The sequence below is a fragment of the Poecilia reticulata genome, chromosome 5 (genome assembly GCF_904066995.2).
Source record: "Poecilia reticulata chromosome 5, P_reticulata-male-v2, whole genome shotgun sequence".
Taxonomy (NCBI): domain Eukaryota; kingdom Metazoa; phylum Chordata; class Actinopteri; order Cyprinodontiformes; family Poeciliidae; genus Poecilia; species Poecilia reticulata.
Window position 1 is genome coordinate 25,759,788 of NC_088834.1, and position 18,498 is coordinate 25,778,285.

The following is an 18,498-nucleotide window of genomic DNA, read 5'->3' on the forward strand; positions in this document are numbered from 1 at the left end:
ACCTTGTCCTTTAGCTCTTTCTCTCGGCCTGTCTCACTCATTTCAGGGTGTCCCTCAGCTCCATCACCCTGGCACCCTCCCTGGGGTAATCCTCCCTATTGTTATTTTGACCCACTAGTGCCGTTGGCGCATATCACCTCCTGCGTTGGCTGAATTTTTTTGACATCCTCCTTTGTCAAACTGGGGCAGATTGTGCAACATTTGCTCTCACTGTCAGCCGTGCTTTGGAGTTGATGCTTTATTGCGGCGCAGCCATGAGGTTGCCTGTGCGCGGGTCGGCTTTCGAAGTTTTAATGACTAAGTGGTGCTCAATGCGGAGACAAATTGGTGGCTTGCGGTGCCCGGAGGTGGTAATCACAAATTTCAAAGAATTGTACGGGAACTTTATAATGCGGACCCACACAAAGAAGCATGTAATTTAGTGCGGAAGAGGACCGGGGCCACTGAAGTGACAAAAAAAGAAAGATACTTCTGACTTCTTTTCATAATTCTGACTTTAAACTCTGAATTGTAATTCTGTGCCAATCTCTGTCAACCAAACATTCTCAGGTTTTTATGTCAGCCATGTTGTTAGGTAAGGTAAGGTCATTTTATTTATATAGCACATTTTCAGCAACAAGACAGTTCAAAGCATTCATGAGTTAGAGGAAATACAAAGTAACAGAAGAAAAGCAAGAGAAAAATACAAATATACAACTACATATTAGTTCCCCATGTTTAGTAAGAATAAGAGTTTATAAACTGGTAGGAGTTTCTCTGGATTCATGATCTGATAAACTAGATGCTGGTTCTCCATGTTTGATTCTATAAAGTCCTAAATGTTGATCTAAGGTAATATAGTAGTTTCTCTGGATTCTAAGTTTGTTAGCATATAGAAATAAATCACATAACTGTGTTTATTGGATTTGTAAACCTGCACTTTGTCCACACTGAAAACCTGTCCCAAATGTATTTGGGAGAGTTGAGTTTTAAAACCAGATATTCCTGATGGTGCATAAACAACGTAAACAACTCTGATACTTAAAGAACAAAAAAAAAAAAGTCAAAATCCTGAGGAAAAAAGTCCAAATTATGAAGCTGCCGAGGTTTCACTGAAGCAACACGTCAGAGTTCTTGGGGTGCGAATACTTTTTGTTAGACTTCAGATGTTTGATCGTATCGATGACATATGTGAGGCAGATTAAAAATAGAGAAATGGACATGTTAGTAAATGTGCGATGTTCTTCACGAGAGTCATCATGAGCTGATTGGTATGAAGTGAGGACAGCCAGCCCTGAATGAGAGGCAATTTGATGACATAATTGAGATTCCTTGAGGGCCAATTTGTTACACATGCTTACAGTGTAAGTGCCTGATGATTGTACTGCTGTTAAGCTGACATAATATAATGAGTAGTAGCTGAGTTTTACGAAGCTCCTCTCTCGTTCCCGTTATGGCTGCTGTCTAGGGGAGCTGCTTTTGAAATGTGTTGGTAAATTGTAAATAAGAATTGCTCTTTTTTCCTCTCACATTTTCTTGCTTATGTTTCTGCCTGTGTCTCTGCAGAGGGAGGAACTTGTGAGGTGATCGCTGCTCACAGGTGCTGCAACAAGAACCGTATCGAGGAGCGTTCGCAGACGGTCAAATGCTCCTGTTTGCCCGGGAAAGTGGCCGGGACGACACGCAACAAACCCTCCTGCGTGGACGGTGAGAACATCTCATGTCTTCTAGTGTAATGCTGAGGCCACTGACAATTTATGTCTGAAGTCCTGTATTGTATGCTTGGTAACTGTCTATAGTATCTGTCCTAATACGTGTAAAAGACGGATTAACATGCGTAGAAAGACACACGTGTCCTCTATACGGAACAGAAGTTGTGGCTGGTAGAAACCAGCCCATTGTTCTGCATTTTGCTTCATTCAGAAGATCTGGGCTTTGGCTTGCTGGAGGTGTGGACTGTGTTGAAGCCGAACAACTTAACTCTGTTAATGTTAATTAAATATTTGGAAGTGTGGGCGTCAAGGACTGACCGGCTTTGTTCACTTCTTCCACTGTCATTGCTGAAACTACAGACAGATTACACTTCTAAAACATCACAGAGAGTCACAACTTTCATTCACAACTTCTCCTTCTGTTCGCTGATTTCTCCGTTTGATCCGCTCTACGGAAAGTTTGAATTTCTGTGTTTCTTACGTGCGAACAGAAAAGGGAAAGGAAGCTTTCTAAGTTTGCTCAGAACGCCTTGCAAGCTTAACTAAAACTGAACTTGTTTCGCTGAACGCTTTCCACTAAATTTAAAAAAGGCGATGAGCATCCTGTCAACGGTGCCAGTCAATGGGAGAAATCCCTGTCAGAGCACTGAAGGGAGATGAGAAATGAGCAGAATTGCTTAGGAGAGCAGTGGCTGCTTCTTCTGATGATGTCGTTAAAACCTCCAAGGTGGATGAATACTGTTGGGTTTAGCCATTAATTAGACCTTTATGTTTTATTCCGTGCTTCAACAAAACAAAATTGCCTGGCCTCTAAAAGTGGTGCAAGTGTAGACATCCTGTAGGATATTTACATAAACTACCAAAAAATATAAGGTCCACAAAAATCCTCATATGCCGACTGAAACTCAAAGATTTTGTTCATTATGACAAAAATAATGACTAATTTCATCCTTTTTACATAACAGAGAGTTGATGTTTGGTTCATTTGAGAGCTGAACACTGAAAACATTTAAACAACAATGGTAAATGTGATGACTTATTTAAATATTTTTTACACTGCGCTGGTGAGTGAAAACAACCGATAACTTTTTCTGAAGTGTCATTAAGCACTCGGGGTGAAACGGAGGAAAAGTTGAATTTGTTTAAACCAAAGACAAATGTTAGCTCTTTAGCCCGTCATAGTTTCCATCCGGCACTTTTCCATCTCCTCCAGCAGCAGCAGCATCTCTGTGACCGAGTTGCTGAGTCTTGACAAAATACCTCTAAGGCAGGTGTGCAGCGGACTGAATTATTTTATTTCATTCTTTCTCCAGTGAGTTTTATAGAAATAGTCATAAAACCCTGACTGTTGCCCTAAGAAATCCAGATTTATATATAATTAGCTGACAATGCGGTAAACTGTTGTGTAGCTCATCTACTAAAAACATCCTTGTAATTCAAAAGTCCCAACTTTCTTCCACATTGTGTTATGTTTGTCACTTAACTTCACTGTGCCTATTAATGCACTTTAATGTACATGTGATGTTTGAACTATTATGCAGATATAAGCGTTTTAGCTTATTCAAAGGCGGCTGCGGACCCTAAACCGCTGTCCACTGTTTCAGCCTGTAAAACAGATTTAAAATAAAATATACATCTGGAGTAACAGTATCAAGCTCAGACCCTAATTTTGGTCTATTACATCCTTTTCCTGTAACGGTGAACGCCCTCTCAACAAAAGCTGTTTAGCGTCTTCACAAAATATACAAGCTTTCTTTGTTTTCTCCCATTTTTAGTCAGACTTTTGTTGGCAGCCGCCTACTTTTTCTCTGTTTGCCTTGCAGTGTGGGCAGCTGTTGTCAGAGCTGGAATAGCTTCTTTTTCTTCATGATCTTCTGCCACAGCCTCCACAACCTGTTGTGGATGTGCACACACATCAATATTTATAGAAAAACCAACTTTCTCTCCAAAAACCCCCCAAAAAAACCACAAAGAAAGATTTAGATACAGTTTGTTGTGTAAAGGGCCAAATGAGTTTAGAGAAAACAGCTTTAATTTGAAGTTGTTAAAAAAAAAATCTTTCCAAAATCATGTCAAAAGTACAGTTACACAAGGGTAAAGTTAGAATTAGCCTTTTTTGGCTTTAAGCTCGTTTTTTTTCAATGATCATTTATTAAACCACAAATTATTCAGACATGATTTTATTTAATTCTTTTTTCTCCTGTCTGCTGATATTTAGAATGGGGAGAATTCAGTGGACCGTGAAAAGCGGCGGCGTGCTTCTGGGCACGATGAGGGGAAGAAGATGATCCAGTTCAGCTGCTGAACACCGAGCACGTTGCAGATCACATCGCTTTAGGCTACTCACACTGATGGAAATGAATAACTAATAAACAGGCAGGAAAGCTTCGGGCTAATGCACCTGGATTACCTCGGCGGAAAAATAAAACGCGCACACACAATCAGAAAAAGGGGCAGCTTTTTGTGGCGGGGGTGTTGGGAGGGATTTTAAAGGAAAAGAAAATCTGACAGGAAGTCACAAGTCTACTGTGACAAAAATCTAATGCCCTTTTACTCCACGGAGCTCGTTTATCGCTCCTCGGTCTCGAGCCTTTTCACCTTCACCTCCAGAAAAAGATCAAAGTTATCTCTCTAAGTGCCCTCTTGCGAAGAAGAGACATCAAAATGTCTTCATTACGGAGTGCGTGGCAGACAGAGCCGCTCTGCGCGGTGCCACAGCTGACACTCCAAAGGATCCTAGAAAATGAGGTAGAACAACTCGTCAGCGCCGGGCGTACAAGGAGCCTCTGATCTGCTATCGCAGCAGAGGTGGGCAACCTGCGGCTCCAGAGCCACGTGTTGCTCCTCATCTCCCCCCCCCCACAGCGTCTCCTATCAACCGAAACCAGGAGTGGCACACAAAGAACGAATGTTTAAATGTAAAGAAAGTAGGATAGACTGATTTATGCAACATCTCTTCAGATTTGTGCAGAATTAGACTATTTGTAGGAGGAATAGTTTTATTTGTTTTGGTGCTTTGATGGTTAAAAAGCAAAGCCATTGTTTCACTAAGTAGGCCATTTTTATTCGTCGTTAACTGATATGGTAAAGTAACGTTGGGCATTTACTGGATTGTTTCATTTGCCGTGGTAGATTTCTTGCATTGTCGTCACAATAAATCAAATGAATCCCAATGAATGTTTGAAACCTCCCAAAAGCAGAGTTGAGATTGGGGGTTTTACTGTTTTATCAATAAATATCAATACGTTTTAAAACGCATTAAATTTTATTTTGTAATCAGGTTGCTGCGTGTTGCAGACTTCTGCCCAGGCCCCTCTTGAAAATGAGATCTGGATCTCAACGGGGTTCACCTGGTTAAATAAAGGAAATAAAAAAATACCTGTGAAGTTTAGTGATAGTAATCACACTAATTTATGCGACTGGTGTCCTAAATATGCATATTTCAAATTGGTAGCGCCTGTGTTTGTGATGGCCGTGTCATGCAATCACAGCAACACAGTTTTCTAAAAAAATAAGCAATAAGTATCATTATCATAATAGTTCTACAAAATACTCTGATAAGAGAATCAGAATATAACTTATTGATCCCTGAGGGGAAATTGCTTATTTGTTGATAAGCCAGTCTGTCCAAATATTAGCAAATAAAAATATAACCACAAACGATATAAATACATATATTTTTTAATATCTACACAAGTGTGATATTATAAGTAATTCAGATATGACTTAAATATAAAATGAATTAATGGAATAAAACAAGTATGTACATGGAGATATGTTAATCTATTAAGAAATCTAAAAATGGCTCCAGAGTAAACTTAGACTTATGTGTATAATGTGACAATTCAATAAAATGAAACAATAAAGCTAATTCAGTACAATATATGTTTACAAAAATTAAGACTTTTTTTGTTTGTTTGTTTTGGGTTTTTTTTCAATTAGTCGAGCAAGTTTTGTTGCTCTCGACAAATTCTTTTGGCAACCAAAATGTCTCCGTGGGATCAGGAAGGTTGCTGGTTACTATCCAATATTATTAGTCCCTTGTGTTTCAGTGATGACTAAATATTAGCATTTTGTTCCTATCCACATTGCCTCTATCAGACATCATTTCATCACAGGCTGACACAAGTATTTTGGATCCACTTGGTTCAGTTTGCGACATCATGGAGGGTCAGTCCTGCTTTAGACAGTCTGCATTCATCTCGTTGGCAGACAGTGGAGACAATACTGTCACCACAATGTCTTGTCAAACATTTCTTTGCTATTATACGGTGGTTTGAAAAAGATTTGCGTGGATTCTTAAAGTTGGCGGTGATCCGTAACGCTGTAGTCTCTTGTTCCTGGGCCTTGTGGATTTTTTTCCCTTCCAGTCCAGCTGCCGTTCGTAGAATATTTAACTCACCAATTTATTAATTATACCACCTGAACCCTTGCATTACAGCACCAGGCACCAATGAATATCTCAGAGAACTTGCAGGACTCTTAAGCATTCAGACTTGGTTGTAAAGTCGCTGCTCACGGTCTGGACAGATGCAGCGTTAACGCTAAAACCTTTTTAACCGCAAATAACTTATTTACAAATAAATAGCTGTTTTATTGGCCTTGAAATAAGGACGCCCAACGAGACTCGACAGAGGTATGCAAATCAGACGATTCAAGGTGGAGGTTTAGGTGCTGCGGCGAACATTTCACGCCTCTCTGCTTCAAGCTCACCCAGGGAGCGAAGTCTTGCTGTGTGTATTGATCAACAAGCACTTTCAGAAGGCGAGGTGATAAAAATAAAGATGACAAGTCACTGAGCTGTGCTGCTACATTATTGAGCACAACTACCCCCTCTGAGTTATGCTAAGTTGAGCTGTTAATCATTTTTACTTCTCTGAGTTGGACCCTGTTTGGGTAAATGTCCTCGTTTCCTAGGTTTTCAATCACCAATGAGACTCTTTGATATTTCTTCAGCATTTAGCCGCAGTTTAAAGGTGTACAATGTAGTTGTTGAAAGTGCAAATTTTAATCCATTATTTTTATTTTATCCACCCATTTTTTAGAATTGAAGGAGGGCTGGAGCAAATTTCCAGGAATTAGTAGACTAGAGCTGTGAGAGATGGAGACATGCAAGACTAACAATCAGATTCATTTCAGTTCAATCCAAAAAATGCTTTATCGATCCCAAAGGGAAATTAAATGTTGAAACTCATACTAATTGAAAATTCTTCAGAGTTATTGCAGACGGTCCTGTAGTGGTCTGTATTACAGCAAATTTGTAGAAGCTTCTGACTGAAGCTGTTCTGTATCTTCTGACTGAAGACAGAGAGTGTCTTAGCAACAATTCTAAGAAGAACTGTTCCACTGTTCAGAGTTTTATGTTGTAAACCACCAAAAAGTAGCTCAAGTCGATTGAATTTTTTATTTTTTTTTCCAATTTTTTTCCCCTGAAAAACTCTGAAATTTGACATGTTTTTGACTCAATATTTCACAGAGCTACATTTCTCTGTAATTACAACTGCATGTCTTTTTGGGAAAGTCTTCACCAACTTCACACATCCAGAGTTTTTCCGTTGTTGTCACAAAGTACCTGGAGCTTAGTCAGATTGGTTTTAGGTTTGCACTTTGACTGGGCCATTGTAGCACATGAATATGCTTCGATCGAATCCGTTCTGTTCCGCCTTGCTGTGGGATTTGAGTTGCTCTCCTGGAAGGTGAACTTTTCCTCTTAAGTCATTTGTGTTCAGGGTTCATGCAGGCCAAAAAGTTAATTTTTTTTTGTCTTAATCCAACTTGAATATTCTCCACTAGATTATGTGCATTTGTGAGATGTTTAACCCTGAGTTTCATGGCCTGACTTAACCCTGCTTTAAACTTCTGAACATCTTGATTTCTGACTTTTCTGCTGTGTTCCTTGCTTCCATCGTTCCATTCTTCTTCTTCTATCTTTTATCTTCTGTCTCCCAGCCTTCAAAGAACTGCTGTCTTTGCACTGAGATAAAGCTACGTGTGTAATTTTATCTCCTGTCATTCTTTTTACTAATTAGCATTCCCTCGGAGGTTGCCTGTCATTCAGGTTCAGATCTTCATCCATGTTCCAAAGGGCAATTAATTTTATAGAAAGTCACAATAAAAACAATACTCCAACAATTAATATATAACTATAGGTCAATGCTCTAAATTCCTCTGCTTCAACCAATAGAAGTTAAAAACACAAAACTTGACGATCAAAAACATATAAGTGCCAGTAGGACTAAAAAGGTAAACATTAAATAAACCAACAATGACATATTTCAAATGTGAAAGAGACAACACACCATTTAAATTAACTCAGTGGTTAAAAATACAAACCCTTTCCATCCCAAGAGGGAAATAGCACTAGGAATAAATTCATGCTCATACCTATTGCTCCAAACAAAAGGGAATGAAATAAAACATGTGTGCAAAACTTTGTTGACATTCCACTAAAGTCGAGAAAAAAAAAAAAAATCCCAATGGTGGTGTTTCTATTATTTAAGAAAAGCAATTAAAATCAGACATGAATAAGTTTGTTCACGTGAAAAGTCATTAGAAAATGCGCTGCGCCATCATCCTCCTCCCACTTCCTGTCGCCTTCTTTGTGTTTTCCGCCAGTAGTAACATCCGGTTGTTGATCACGACTGGTGTGATGCAAAAAAAGTTTCTCATGTTGAAGTTTATCCTTTAATGCACTAATGTTGATGCAACTCATCCGAGCACAAAACTTGAGTATTTTCAAAAGTGCCATTTAAGTCTATAAGCAGATTTATTTTTGTAATTCCAATTTGCGCAATAATATGGTGAACGAAAACGCAGCTACCGACGTAGGAGTAAATGAAAGCCCCGATTGTCAGATTTTCATTGGCTAACATTTTGTTTGTTGGTTTTTTTCTATTATTGTAGAACAGCTCCAGCTGAAAGTTGTTGTCTTTTTCTGTGTCAGTGGAGCCCCATGGGCTGAGGCTGCAGTCTGTGAGGGATTACAGATTACAGGAGCCAGTGGTCTGTCCCCACAGCGGTGCACCAGCCTGGCCCAGATGGAGCTCTCTCCCCAGGTCCTTGTATTATTAATGTTCCATCGAGATGAGGAACGATGCCATAGTCCAGCTCATCTCCTCCTGCTCCCCGGAGGACACCTGCTGCCTCTGTATCACGCACAGGTTACATATCTATTAGACAAAACATTCTATATAAATAGCCGGCGCGCTGACGTAACAAATCACACGCCAATCTCCAGAGGTCGTTCAGACGACGTTTGAAGCATGGCGCAATGAACGCTCCTTCATCTTTAAGAAACATTTCAGAAAGAGACTTTTTTTTTTTCCAATAATCTCCATTACCGGTCATTAGCATCAAACTCCAACATCAAAGCACCTAGGAGATCAGACTCATTGTCGAGTGTTTACTGACGTGTGGCGATGGCCCACGTGGGATTCTCACCGCCCGCTGTTTGTAACTGTTTGGCCCGATATTAATATACGGGGATGTGACGACAGCTTACACAGAGGCATCAACCTCGGCGGGGGGTCTGCTGTCAGAGCGCCCTTAGAAGGTGAATTGATTATCAGCTTTGACAAGGAAAATGATGTCCCAGTTCTGTCAGGGCCAGCAGAACTCCAAGTGAAGTAGATCCCTTTCAAGAAGTGAAACGCTTACATCTCTCCTGCCTCGCCGGACCAATAACAGCCGCTTGGATTAGGCGCTCATCGCTGCACCATTGCCTTTATCCCTCTGTAGCAGACATCCAAACCACAAGCCAGAGCATGGGCATAACACGCACATACTTGCATATCCAGTTATTGTCTCGACACAGACAGGCCGATGCTTTAACGCACCGACGCTTTGTGCTGTCATGAAGCTGCTGCATTAGCAAAGGCTTTCAGTGGGAGACACACGCAGATGACCGCTCACTGTTGATCACTGAAGGGTAATGAACCCTTCTGTTCGACTGCAGGCGTACATAGCAGCGCGTGACAGGTTTTGATGCTACATTTGAGAGATATCCAGAGGGCTTCAGGGGCAGGGATCTCATTAGCTCACCTTTATGCCGCAGCAACTCTCGCCCCGTGTTGAAAATCTTTCTGGGACTGACGGGAAGGATATGTGCAAAGTGCAAGAGCCGTTATCTTTGTGATATAAAAGGTGGCACTTTTTTTTTTTTTTTAAGGGAGTGTAATTGGTTTCCATCTTTGGGATCTGTTCAAGAGTTAAAACAGAGCTCTGATTGGTTTGTTAAAGTTTGAGAATGGTATAAGTTAGGGGTCTCAAACTCCAGTCCTCAGAGGCCGGTCTCCTGTAACTTCTTCAGCACACCTGACTCCAATATTACCTCATTAGCATGGCTCTGTAGAACCTGACTGTATGCTAGATAAGAGAGGCAGTTTAGCCATTTAATTAGGACAAAGGACTTGTATAAAAGTTACAGTACTCTGGCCGTCAAGCACTGGAGCTTGAAAGTACTGGTATATAAGGCAAGGGTGTCATTTCATAATCTGACCCCTTGTCTCTATAGTAGAGTGACTACATGTTGGTCGATGTTAGTTAATGTTGGTCGATGGTGGCGACGGTGGTAAGATTTTATCCGGTGATCGGTGGGCTGCTGGTTTGAGCAACATCCACCTCTGTCGTTGTGTCCTTGGGTAGGAACCCTAACCTGCCTTGCCTGCTGGTGGTGGTCAGAAGGGCCGACAGCACGATATCTGCCTTGCTTTAGTCACGCTGCCCCAGGGCAGCTGTGGCTACAATCCAGTAGCTTGCCATCATCAGTGTGTGAGTATGTGCACTAGAACGACAACAACCGATTTCACTGTAAAGCGCCTTTGAGTGTCCAAATAAGTCAGATGTGACATGTGGCGAGTCCATCATCTGAAAAAGAAAATGAGTGGAAGAATGAAAAGTTAAGACATGGGTGGGTTAGAAAGAGTATTCATCAGAGGTTCATTTAACACAAGTAAAAAGGTGAAAAACTGTCTCACAATGTGCAACATGGGAGTGGCAACAATCTGCTGCGAAGGTAATAGGAGGCTGGGTGGAGGGAAACACAGGTCGAAAACAAAAAGTTAAATTCACTGCATTCCTTTGCTGAACCAGTGAGTCGTGCAGGACTCACACACGGCCCTTGAGACGTGTCTTTGAACACCGCTTGTGTACATCAAAGCGTACTCAGTTGTACACACAAAATCTCTCCAGAACGGAGAGTCTTTGGTAAGACTTGAAAATTGATATTCACACGTTCTGTCTGGCTAGTCTAAATGATCTATTATGCAGGAAGTGTTTGAAAACACATCAGTTTCCATGTCTGCAAGGATGGTGAAGATGCACCCCAGAACACTTCCAGATGCAATGCAATGCATTGAGCCAGACAGGCTTAAAAGCAAATGGTTGCCACACTTTTCAGATTTTCGTCGGTTTAGAAAAATAAATTGAAATCCGTGTATAGTTTTTCCCTCCACTTCTTTGTTCCCCACTGCTTGCAGATCACACAAGAGTCCACTACATCCACTGACTGGCGCTTATGGTTGTGATGTCATGAAATGGGGAAAGAGTCACATAATACGACTACTCTTTGTCAATCTAGGATTTAATTTGAATTTCATAATCAGAGTGGGGGAGAAGGAAAGTACAGAAGTGGGTGTTCTTCAAGTCTGGAGGTGCTGTGGTGCGGTCATTATAAATTCAGTCATTCAGAAAGGCTGGAGTGATTATGAAGCCAAACAATATTTTCTGAATAGCTAATCAAAACTTGGCACTCTCCTTTTCCGGACTTGCTAAGATTAATGTCGAATAATGACTCTCTAATTCTGACCTCGGGTTCAGGGGGACAAGTCTCAATTCTCCAGTAATTATACGCCGGCTTCTTTTCTCCATACTCCTCTGACCTCTCCCACTGCTTCACTGCTTTTCTTTTCTTTCTTTTTTCTTTTTTCTTTTTAGTTGAATTCTTGCTCCCCTACTTTTGTCTCATTTTAATGGAAATATTTTCCCTACTTAAGTCAGTCATCGTGGGTTGACGAAATACGCTCAGGATCAGTTCGTCGACTTCTCAAACTTTCTACACGCGGGTTTCCCATCGGGATGGCATCAATGAGGAACAAAAAAAGAAAGCAACAGCTTTGTGAAAGCTCTCATTTTCATCCCTATTTGAATCTAAAGTCGGCTGGGCGCCCGTCCCGGCCTCTCCCGGTTAAAAAACATTAAGCGTTCATTAAGGCCGCAAACACGTTTTCACATTTTGACACAGACGCAGATCAATTCTCCATCTCATTCGTCAAGGCGCTCAGATGTTCTGCTACCTGGCAGGTATGTGTCAGCGAGTTCAATCCATCACTGAACCTCCCCGCCGGAGAACTGACAGATGCACTTGTAAAAAGGTCCATCTATTCATGTTTTCCAATCAATTCAAGTCCCCACCCCTCGCCTGTTTGTCTATCAGAGCTTAAAAAGTCCAACCTGCTTCCTGGCCGACATAACAAGCAGCCACCCTTCCACTGTCTGTTTTTTTTTTTTTTTTTTTTTTTGCTGATTAATTCACCCGCATCTGTCATCTGTGACAGTTTGCCGAAGCCCCTGTAAAGGAACTTAAGGATTTCTTGTTAAATAGCATCGACGCGTTAAATCAAACTAAAGTAAACAGATCTTTGTCAGTCAAAAAATAAGAAGAACAACTTCGAGATCCGCCCAGCCTTCTCGCAGAGGAAGAGTGAAGCTTGCCCATGTAATCGCAAAGGTCGCGCCCCGCGAGCTGACGGGCGACGAGTAGTAAAATAAAACCACCCTCGGGGGGTGGGGGGGGTGAGCGGTCACTTCCCCAGCGGTCAAGTTGAGAGTCGGGTGTCCTACACCTGGAGCAGCGATAAACAAAAAGTCACATTGTTCCCTCTTGGGAATTAATTAACTTCATGTTGTGAGTTTTGAACTTTAGATTTTGAAACATCATCATATTGAATTGCTTTAGATTTTGTGGTTGCAGTGTGTAAATTGTAGCATGGCGGTATCCGGAAGTGAGTTATTATTTCTGCACACCTTTTTACTTCGTGTTGCTCATCATCCACTAATGGTTCGTCTGTAACCTTGGCAACACAAGCTGGAGGGCAATTGAATATTTTAGTAAAAAGATTCCAATGACGACTACAGTTGTCTAACTTCTTCGAGGCACACTGCAGTTTGACCTTCGCCTTGTCGGGTTTTTTTTTTTTTTGTCAGAATGATAAAAGAAGAGCAGTTCATTCTGAATGTTGGCGGCAACATTCAGCGTGAGAAGTAAACAAACAACGTCTCGGTGAGGATTCGGCTGTGGAGGAAGAGTGGAATTACAAACCACTACAGGCTTTGAACTTCTTACGTCTGCCGTCAGACAACTGAAGTGGAGGAGAGCGGAAAAACAAACTACTTCAAACGTGGGTAATAAAATAATAAGAAGCTGACTTTTGAATTTTCACTGGGATTTATTTCTGAAAGAAATTCTCTCTGTAGGACATTTTGGTTTAAAGAAAAAAAAAAAAAACGTGCAGGAAAATCCCAAAAGTTCACATGAGTCAATCGACTATCTGAAAGTCCCCAAAAATCAACTTCACTACAGTGCCTTGCAAAAGTATTCTTAAACATTTTCAGATTTTGCTACATTATAAGCACAAAATTCACGGTTTTTTATTGGTACTTCATAGGAACAGACCAACTTCTGTGTGTGTGGCCTGGGTAAGTTGCTCTCAACCCCTGAGTGGGTAGGAGGTGATCCAGAGCTTTCAAAATGTTACAAATAAAAAAAACTCTCTAAAATCTGTAGCAATGTACCCCAAAATGCTTCCAGCTGTCATTTCACAAGAATAGCTAATCTGTTCCAAAGAAACCCAAATTGAATTTATTGTATTTTTCATGATGAAATGTGGTATTTAAGTGGTATTATAAATTTTAATGCGTGTGTGAGCTGCTTTGAGTGTATAAGCATAAACTGTTTTACTTTGTTCAACCTTTTAGTGCTATGTTCAAAGTCTGGAACGAGGTATTTGTTACATCCAGAGGACTCTACAGAGTCAATAATTGAATACTGTAGACAAATCCTGGCTCATGCACATTTATTTATTTTTCCGATGCGGTGAAAGACGCCACCTGTTGAGCATATATGTTCAACAAGGAGAACACTCATGAACATGGAAGCACGCATCCAGAGACTCGAAAGGAAAACGGGAAAGGAGGGGGATGTTTGATGAAAAACGGAAAAAGATATTTGTTTTTGTCAGACAGCTTCGGGACGAATCTCGTAGATGTTAATGAGAGGCAATTAGTTTTGATTAAAAATGAGATTGCTCCCTTACTTCCAATGGAGCTATATCAAAACAAAAATAATGATTAATTTTTGTTGGCTTAAGACATTATTGTGGAGAGCAAAACTACCCAGGCAGCCAGGTTACAACAGCTCCGAGGCCAAAGTGGAGAGGAAAATAACCATTTATAGACGGAGCAAAGCGCTCACGTGGCGACGCTCAGGATGTAGTGAGTTAAAAGTTGTACATGAAATGTTTTAGAGTTTGCCTCGGTGCAGCTACTTGTTGAAGTGTTCATATCTCCTACCCTTTATGGTAACGCTGTATTTGAAGGGGTGTGCATAAGACTGGCATGAGACCGTCATAAACGTGACATAACACCTGTCATGAACATGAAAGAGTCTTTATGAATGATTGACTGATGTCATGAAGTGTCATCCAGTAAATGAGACTTTTGATGCAAAGTTGCATTAAAAGTTCATTAAAAGTGCAAATTTTGCATTGTTCAGTAAATAATTACACATTTAATTGCAAAGTTCCATTAAAACTTGCATTAAATCAGCTTCACTCATTTTGGAAGAAAATTTTTCACGTTTTTTCGACGGCTTTTGGAAAACAATGGGATCCAGAACCACTTATTGCCATCATCGGGGTCTCCAGTGCTTTGCCACCAGCCACTAAAAATGAGAAAATGGCTGTTTTGTTTGGTACAGATAAAAGGCTGATTTTCAGATTTTGGAAAAAGGACTCTGTGCCCACATTTGATCTGTAGTTGGAAAGACTGAGATATTGCAATGAAGACAGAGTCAGTGTGTTTGAGAAAATATGGGGCCCTGTAATAAAATTCCTTCAATGAAAGACTGTTAATGACAAACCCGCCAATGTCTAGCAGCTTGTGTAACTGTCTTTATTTTTTTGTTTTTTTATGCTTGTGGAATGATTTGGATCAATTTGTGGTGTATTTATCATGTTGTCTTGGCTGTGTAAGTGTTTTCTAATGTGCCGATTTGGTGCGGGTAGGAATTTGACATGTTGATGCATGTATGTCAATTTGGAAAAAATTCAATAAAATAAATATAAAAAAAAAAAACTTGCATTAAATGTGTCATTATTTACCGAATGACACTTCATAACAATCATGAAGTGTCTTTACTGTAGACTGTAAAGACCAATATGTTTGTCTTTCAACACAAAGTAAGAAATGTGTTCAAGGAGCTGAAGGAACTGTTCATATCAGGGGTGTAATGATAAATTTCAATGATGTCTAAAATACCCAAAACTGTCTGTGTGTGTTGAGTTTAGTATAAACTCCAATGTTTGCTCAATGAGATTAATAAATACCAATACTTTTGAAAATATGACTAAATGCCCTTTCTATGTGGTTATTGATAGAAGTCATTCTTCTTTGGTTGACCAGTGTCCTAAAGAAGAACATCACAAATGTGGACCTAACCTTACAGTTACCTAAAAAAAGAAGCAATAAATAGTTCTTATCGTTCACTTTAACTCGACATCGCCCATCCCTCGTACATATGTGTCTATCTTTGTTCCAGACTTACTTCTTTTTTTTATTTTTTCCATGGGTCTGTGCTCTCCCTCTGCAGCGTCCATTGTAATTGGGAAGTGGTGGTGTGAGATGGAACCATGTCTGGAGGGAGAAGAGTGCAAGACTCTGCCTGACAACTCTGGATGGATGTGCTCGTCTGGGAACAAGATCAAGACCACAAGGGTGAGAGCTCACACATATGTCGACATGCAACACACCTACGCTCCCAAAACACACACACTCACGTATGCAGGAGACGTCCAAACGCTCGCTGCGAGTGTGTGTGTGTGTGTGTGTGTACCGGTTTCATGTCTTTTAGGCCCTGACACACAAGCGTGAACGTATTACCGTTATCCCAAAGAGACATTACGAGTCAGTTTAAATCAGCCACATTTATCTGTCAAACTGTATCTCAACACTTTTATTGAAAAGTATTTCCGTCGCTTCCTGCTTCTGTAAGAAGTTCTGCGATCTTTGCAGATTATTCTGACATAGGTCTGGGCCTTCTGTATGACAAGGTGTGGTTCTGTTCGGACAGGGCATCCAGTATGAGGAACCGAAGCGTTAAACAGTAAACATGTAAACACATGAACTCCACATTCCTCTCAGAGATCAGGTTAAGGACCAGTCTGCGTCTCTACTGCCTCTTAGCTGCATAAACTGATTCCAAACGCAGCATATGAATAGAAAAAGGAGGTAAAACCTAAATAAAATAAGTTGATCAGCTGAATTGCATTCACTTCCTTCCCTTACCTTTCAGTGCTTAGACACGGTGACTTTAAATAAAAGCGGAGACTAATGTGATCGGAGGGGCAGCATTGGGCTTCCCAAGGCTCTTAGGTAGATTTGTTTGTCGTCATTTAGAGGTAAAAGTTGAGCTGGGCTTTCTCGCAACCACCGCTGTCAGAAACGTTCAAACAGGACCTGGGGTCTTTTCAGCCCTTCAAGGTAAGGCCGAGCACTTAGATCTTCTCTAAAGAATGCATCTCTAATTTTCAGTCCGGTCCTTTGCACAATTTGAAGTGAATCTTAAATGTAGTAAAACTTATTTTGGTGAGTTTCTTCTTCTTCTTTTTTTTTTTTCCTTGTTGTTTTTTTTCCCGGTTAGATCATTGAGGAATGTAAACGTTCTGCACATAAAGGGAAAACAAAGTGCCGCATTAAAACGGCTTTGGCCTAAAATCTCTAAAGAGGGCCAGTAAAAAGTCAGGCCTGAGGCTGCTTTTCAACCCAATACACACATGTCCTTCTTCTTTCTTGACCCTCTCTTTGCAGAACACCCAGCCATACTCCCCTTTTTAGCTTCTGGAAGCAAAATGCAGAGGATGCGTCAACAGAAATTGAGCTGCATTCTTGCTTCTGTAAAGGTTAGTCTTTTTCTTAAGCTCTTCTGTCTTTTTTTTTTTTTTTAATTATTATTGTTTTGTTTTGTTGTCCTTCACACACATCGGTCCACATATAAATATATATGCGCTTCAAGTGTCAGGTGGTAGGAGTGTGACCGACTCATGTTCAGTGACTTCCTATTAACCTAAATACTCAGTGCAAAACAATCAAGTGTGTGTTTACATGCTGTGCATGATTAGGCAGGAGTGACACAAATACAGATCACACCGCCACCCACTGTAAATATTTATCATCCAGCGCAGGCAGCGCATGCATAAATGATGAGCAGGTTCTCATATTTTCTCACGGGGAAAGATCGCACATACATCACGAAACGGGCGGCGTCCCAGTGGGTTGGTGTTCGCACGGCGGCGCGGTGCCATGGAAACGCACTCGCAGTCAGAGCCCCTCCTTCCTTTCATTGCCTCTTTTGTTCCGGACCCCGTTCTTGCTATCAGCCGCTGCGTATGTTTGATTACAGAGCCTCGCGCTGGTCTGCCGGTCCCATTAGGGACTAATCTGCGTCCTGCTACGTGCTCCCGTCGTTTCGTCTGTGCGTTCCTCCGAGCGTGGGCAGGCCGTGTGTTTCTTGTGTTTGATTTGCGCCGCTGTTTTTGTGGGCACACAAAGTGAGATTGCGAGGCATGCCCCCTTTCCGTTGTGTGTCGTGTTATCAGAGGCCACTCGATATCCTTATTCCCTTTAGAGGGTCTTGTTGAAGCAGCTATCAGCGTCCACAGGGTTTTTTTTTTTTTTTTTTCCTGCTCTCTGGTCTGTTTTTTTTTTTTTTTTTTTTCAATTAGCACTCATTGTCCATCTGCCTCTCTGGTCAAAATGTCACATCTGTCACGAGGCCCTGCAAAAGTATTGATACCTATTTAAATCTTTTCACATTTTTCACCTTTGCGGTGACAACCTTCGATGTGTTTTATTGGGATTTGATGTGATAGACCACGAGGAAGTGTAATCATCTTGCACTGAATTCCCAGCTGACATGATGCGAGAGTTTGGCTCTGCTTTGCTAAGCTAAGGAGGGGATTTTGTTGCTCATTCTGAAATAACTAAGGCTTAGTTAGAGAGAGTGGACAGAATCTGTGAAGGCTCTTTTTTCAATATCTGACATATAATCCAGATTGGTTTTTATTTAAGTGGAGAAGAGAACAGGCTTTCAAGGTTTTGAATTTAGTTTTAATAAATCTTAAGGCCTCGTTTAATTTTTATTGCGGGATTTATGTATTCTGAGATGGACTGGATTCCAGTCTAGATTTTGCAGTACTCTGCCTCATGTTTGTTTCAACCACTATTAGTTAAAACAACTTTAAATAAACCATTGATGGGCTACGCTTCCATCTTGTCCCACCTGAGATGTTTGATTTAATCTCTCAAATATTCCATCTGTTCATTCATAATTTTTCATACTTCCTTTCATACTTGTAAATGTATTCTGTGTGGGTTTTATTTTTATTCAGTTTGTAGACTGGTTTTTGTGCGACGAAAAAGGGTTGCTGATGAAAAATTTGAATAACGTTGAATGTTTTGGTCTACGTGCAAAACACTATTTGTGGCGGCAGGCAAACGTTGCACTTTAGCACCTGTATGCTGAAACGTAGTGCTG

At 40.8% G+C, this 18,498-nt stretch overlaps 1 protein-coding gene across 2 annotated transcripts in view; it reads left to right on the forward strand.

Annotated features, from left to right (window-relative positions):
* Positions 1 to 18,498, forward strand: part of tafa1b (TAFA chemokine like family member 1b) — a 148,565-nt gene that overhangs the window by 122,604 nt on the left and 7,463 nt on the right. The window contains exons 3-5 of one of the 2 annotated variants that reach the window (XR_014087638.1): positions 1,546 to 1,686; positions 15,556 to 15,680; positions 16,773 to 16,864. Coding sequence is in view for 1 of the 2 variants with exons in the window: in XM_081607365.1 (XP_081463491.1) it covers positions 1,546 to 1,686; positions 15,556 to 15,680 (266 nt within the window). In the remaining variant the exon portion in view is untranslated. The remainder of the gene's footprint in view (positions 1 to 1,545; positions 1,687 to 15,555; positions 15,681 to 16,772; positions 16,865 to 18,498) is intronic. The other variant, XM_081607365.1, reaches the window with a different exon arrangement.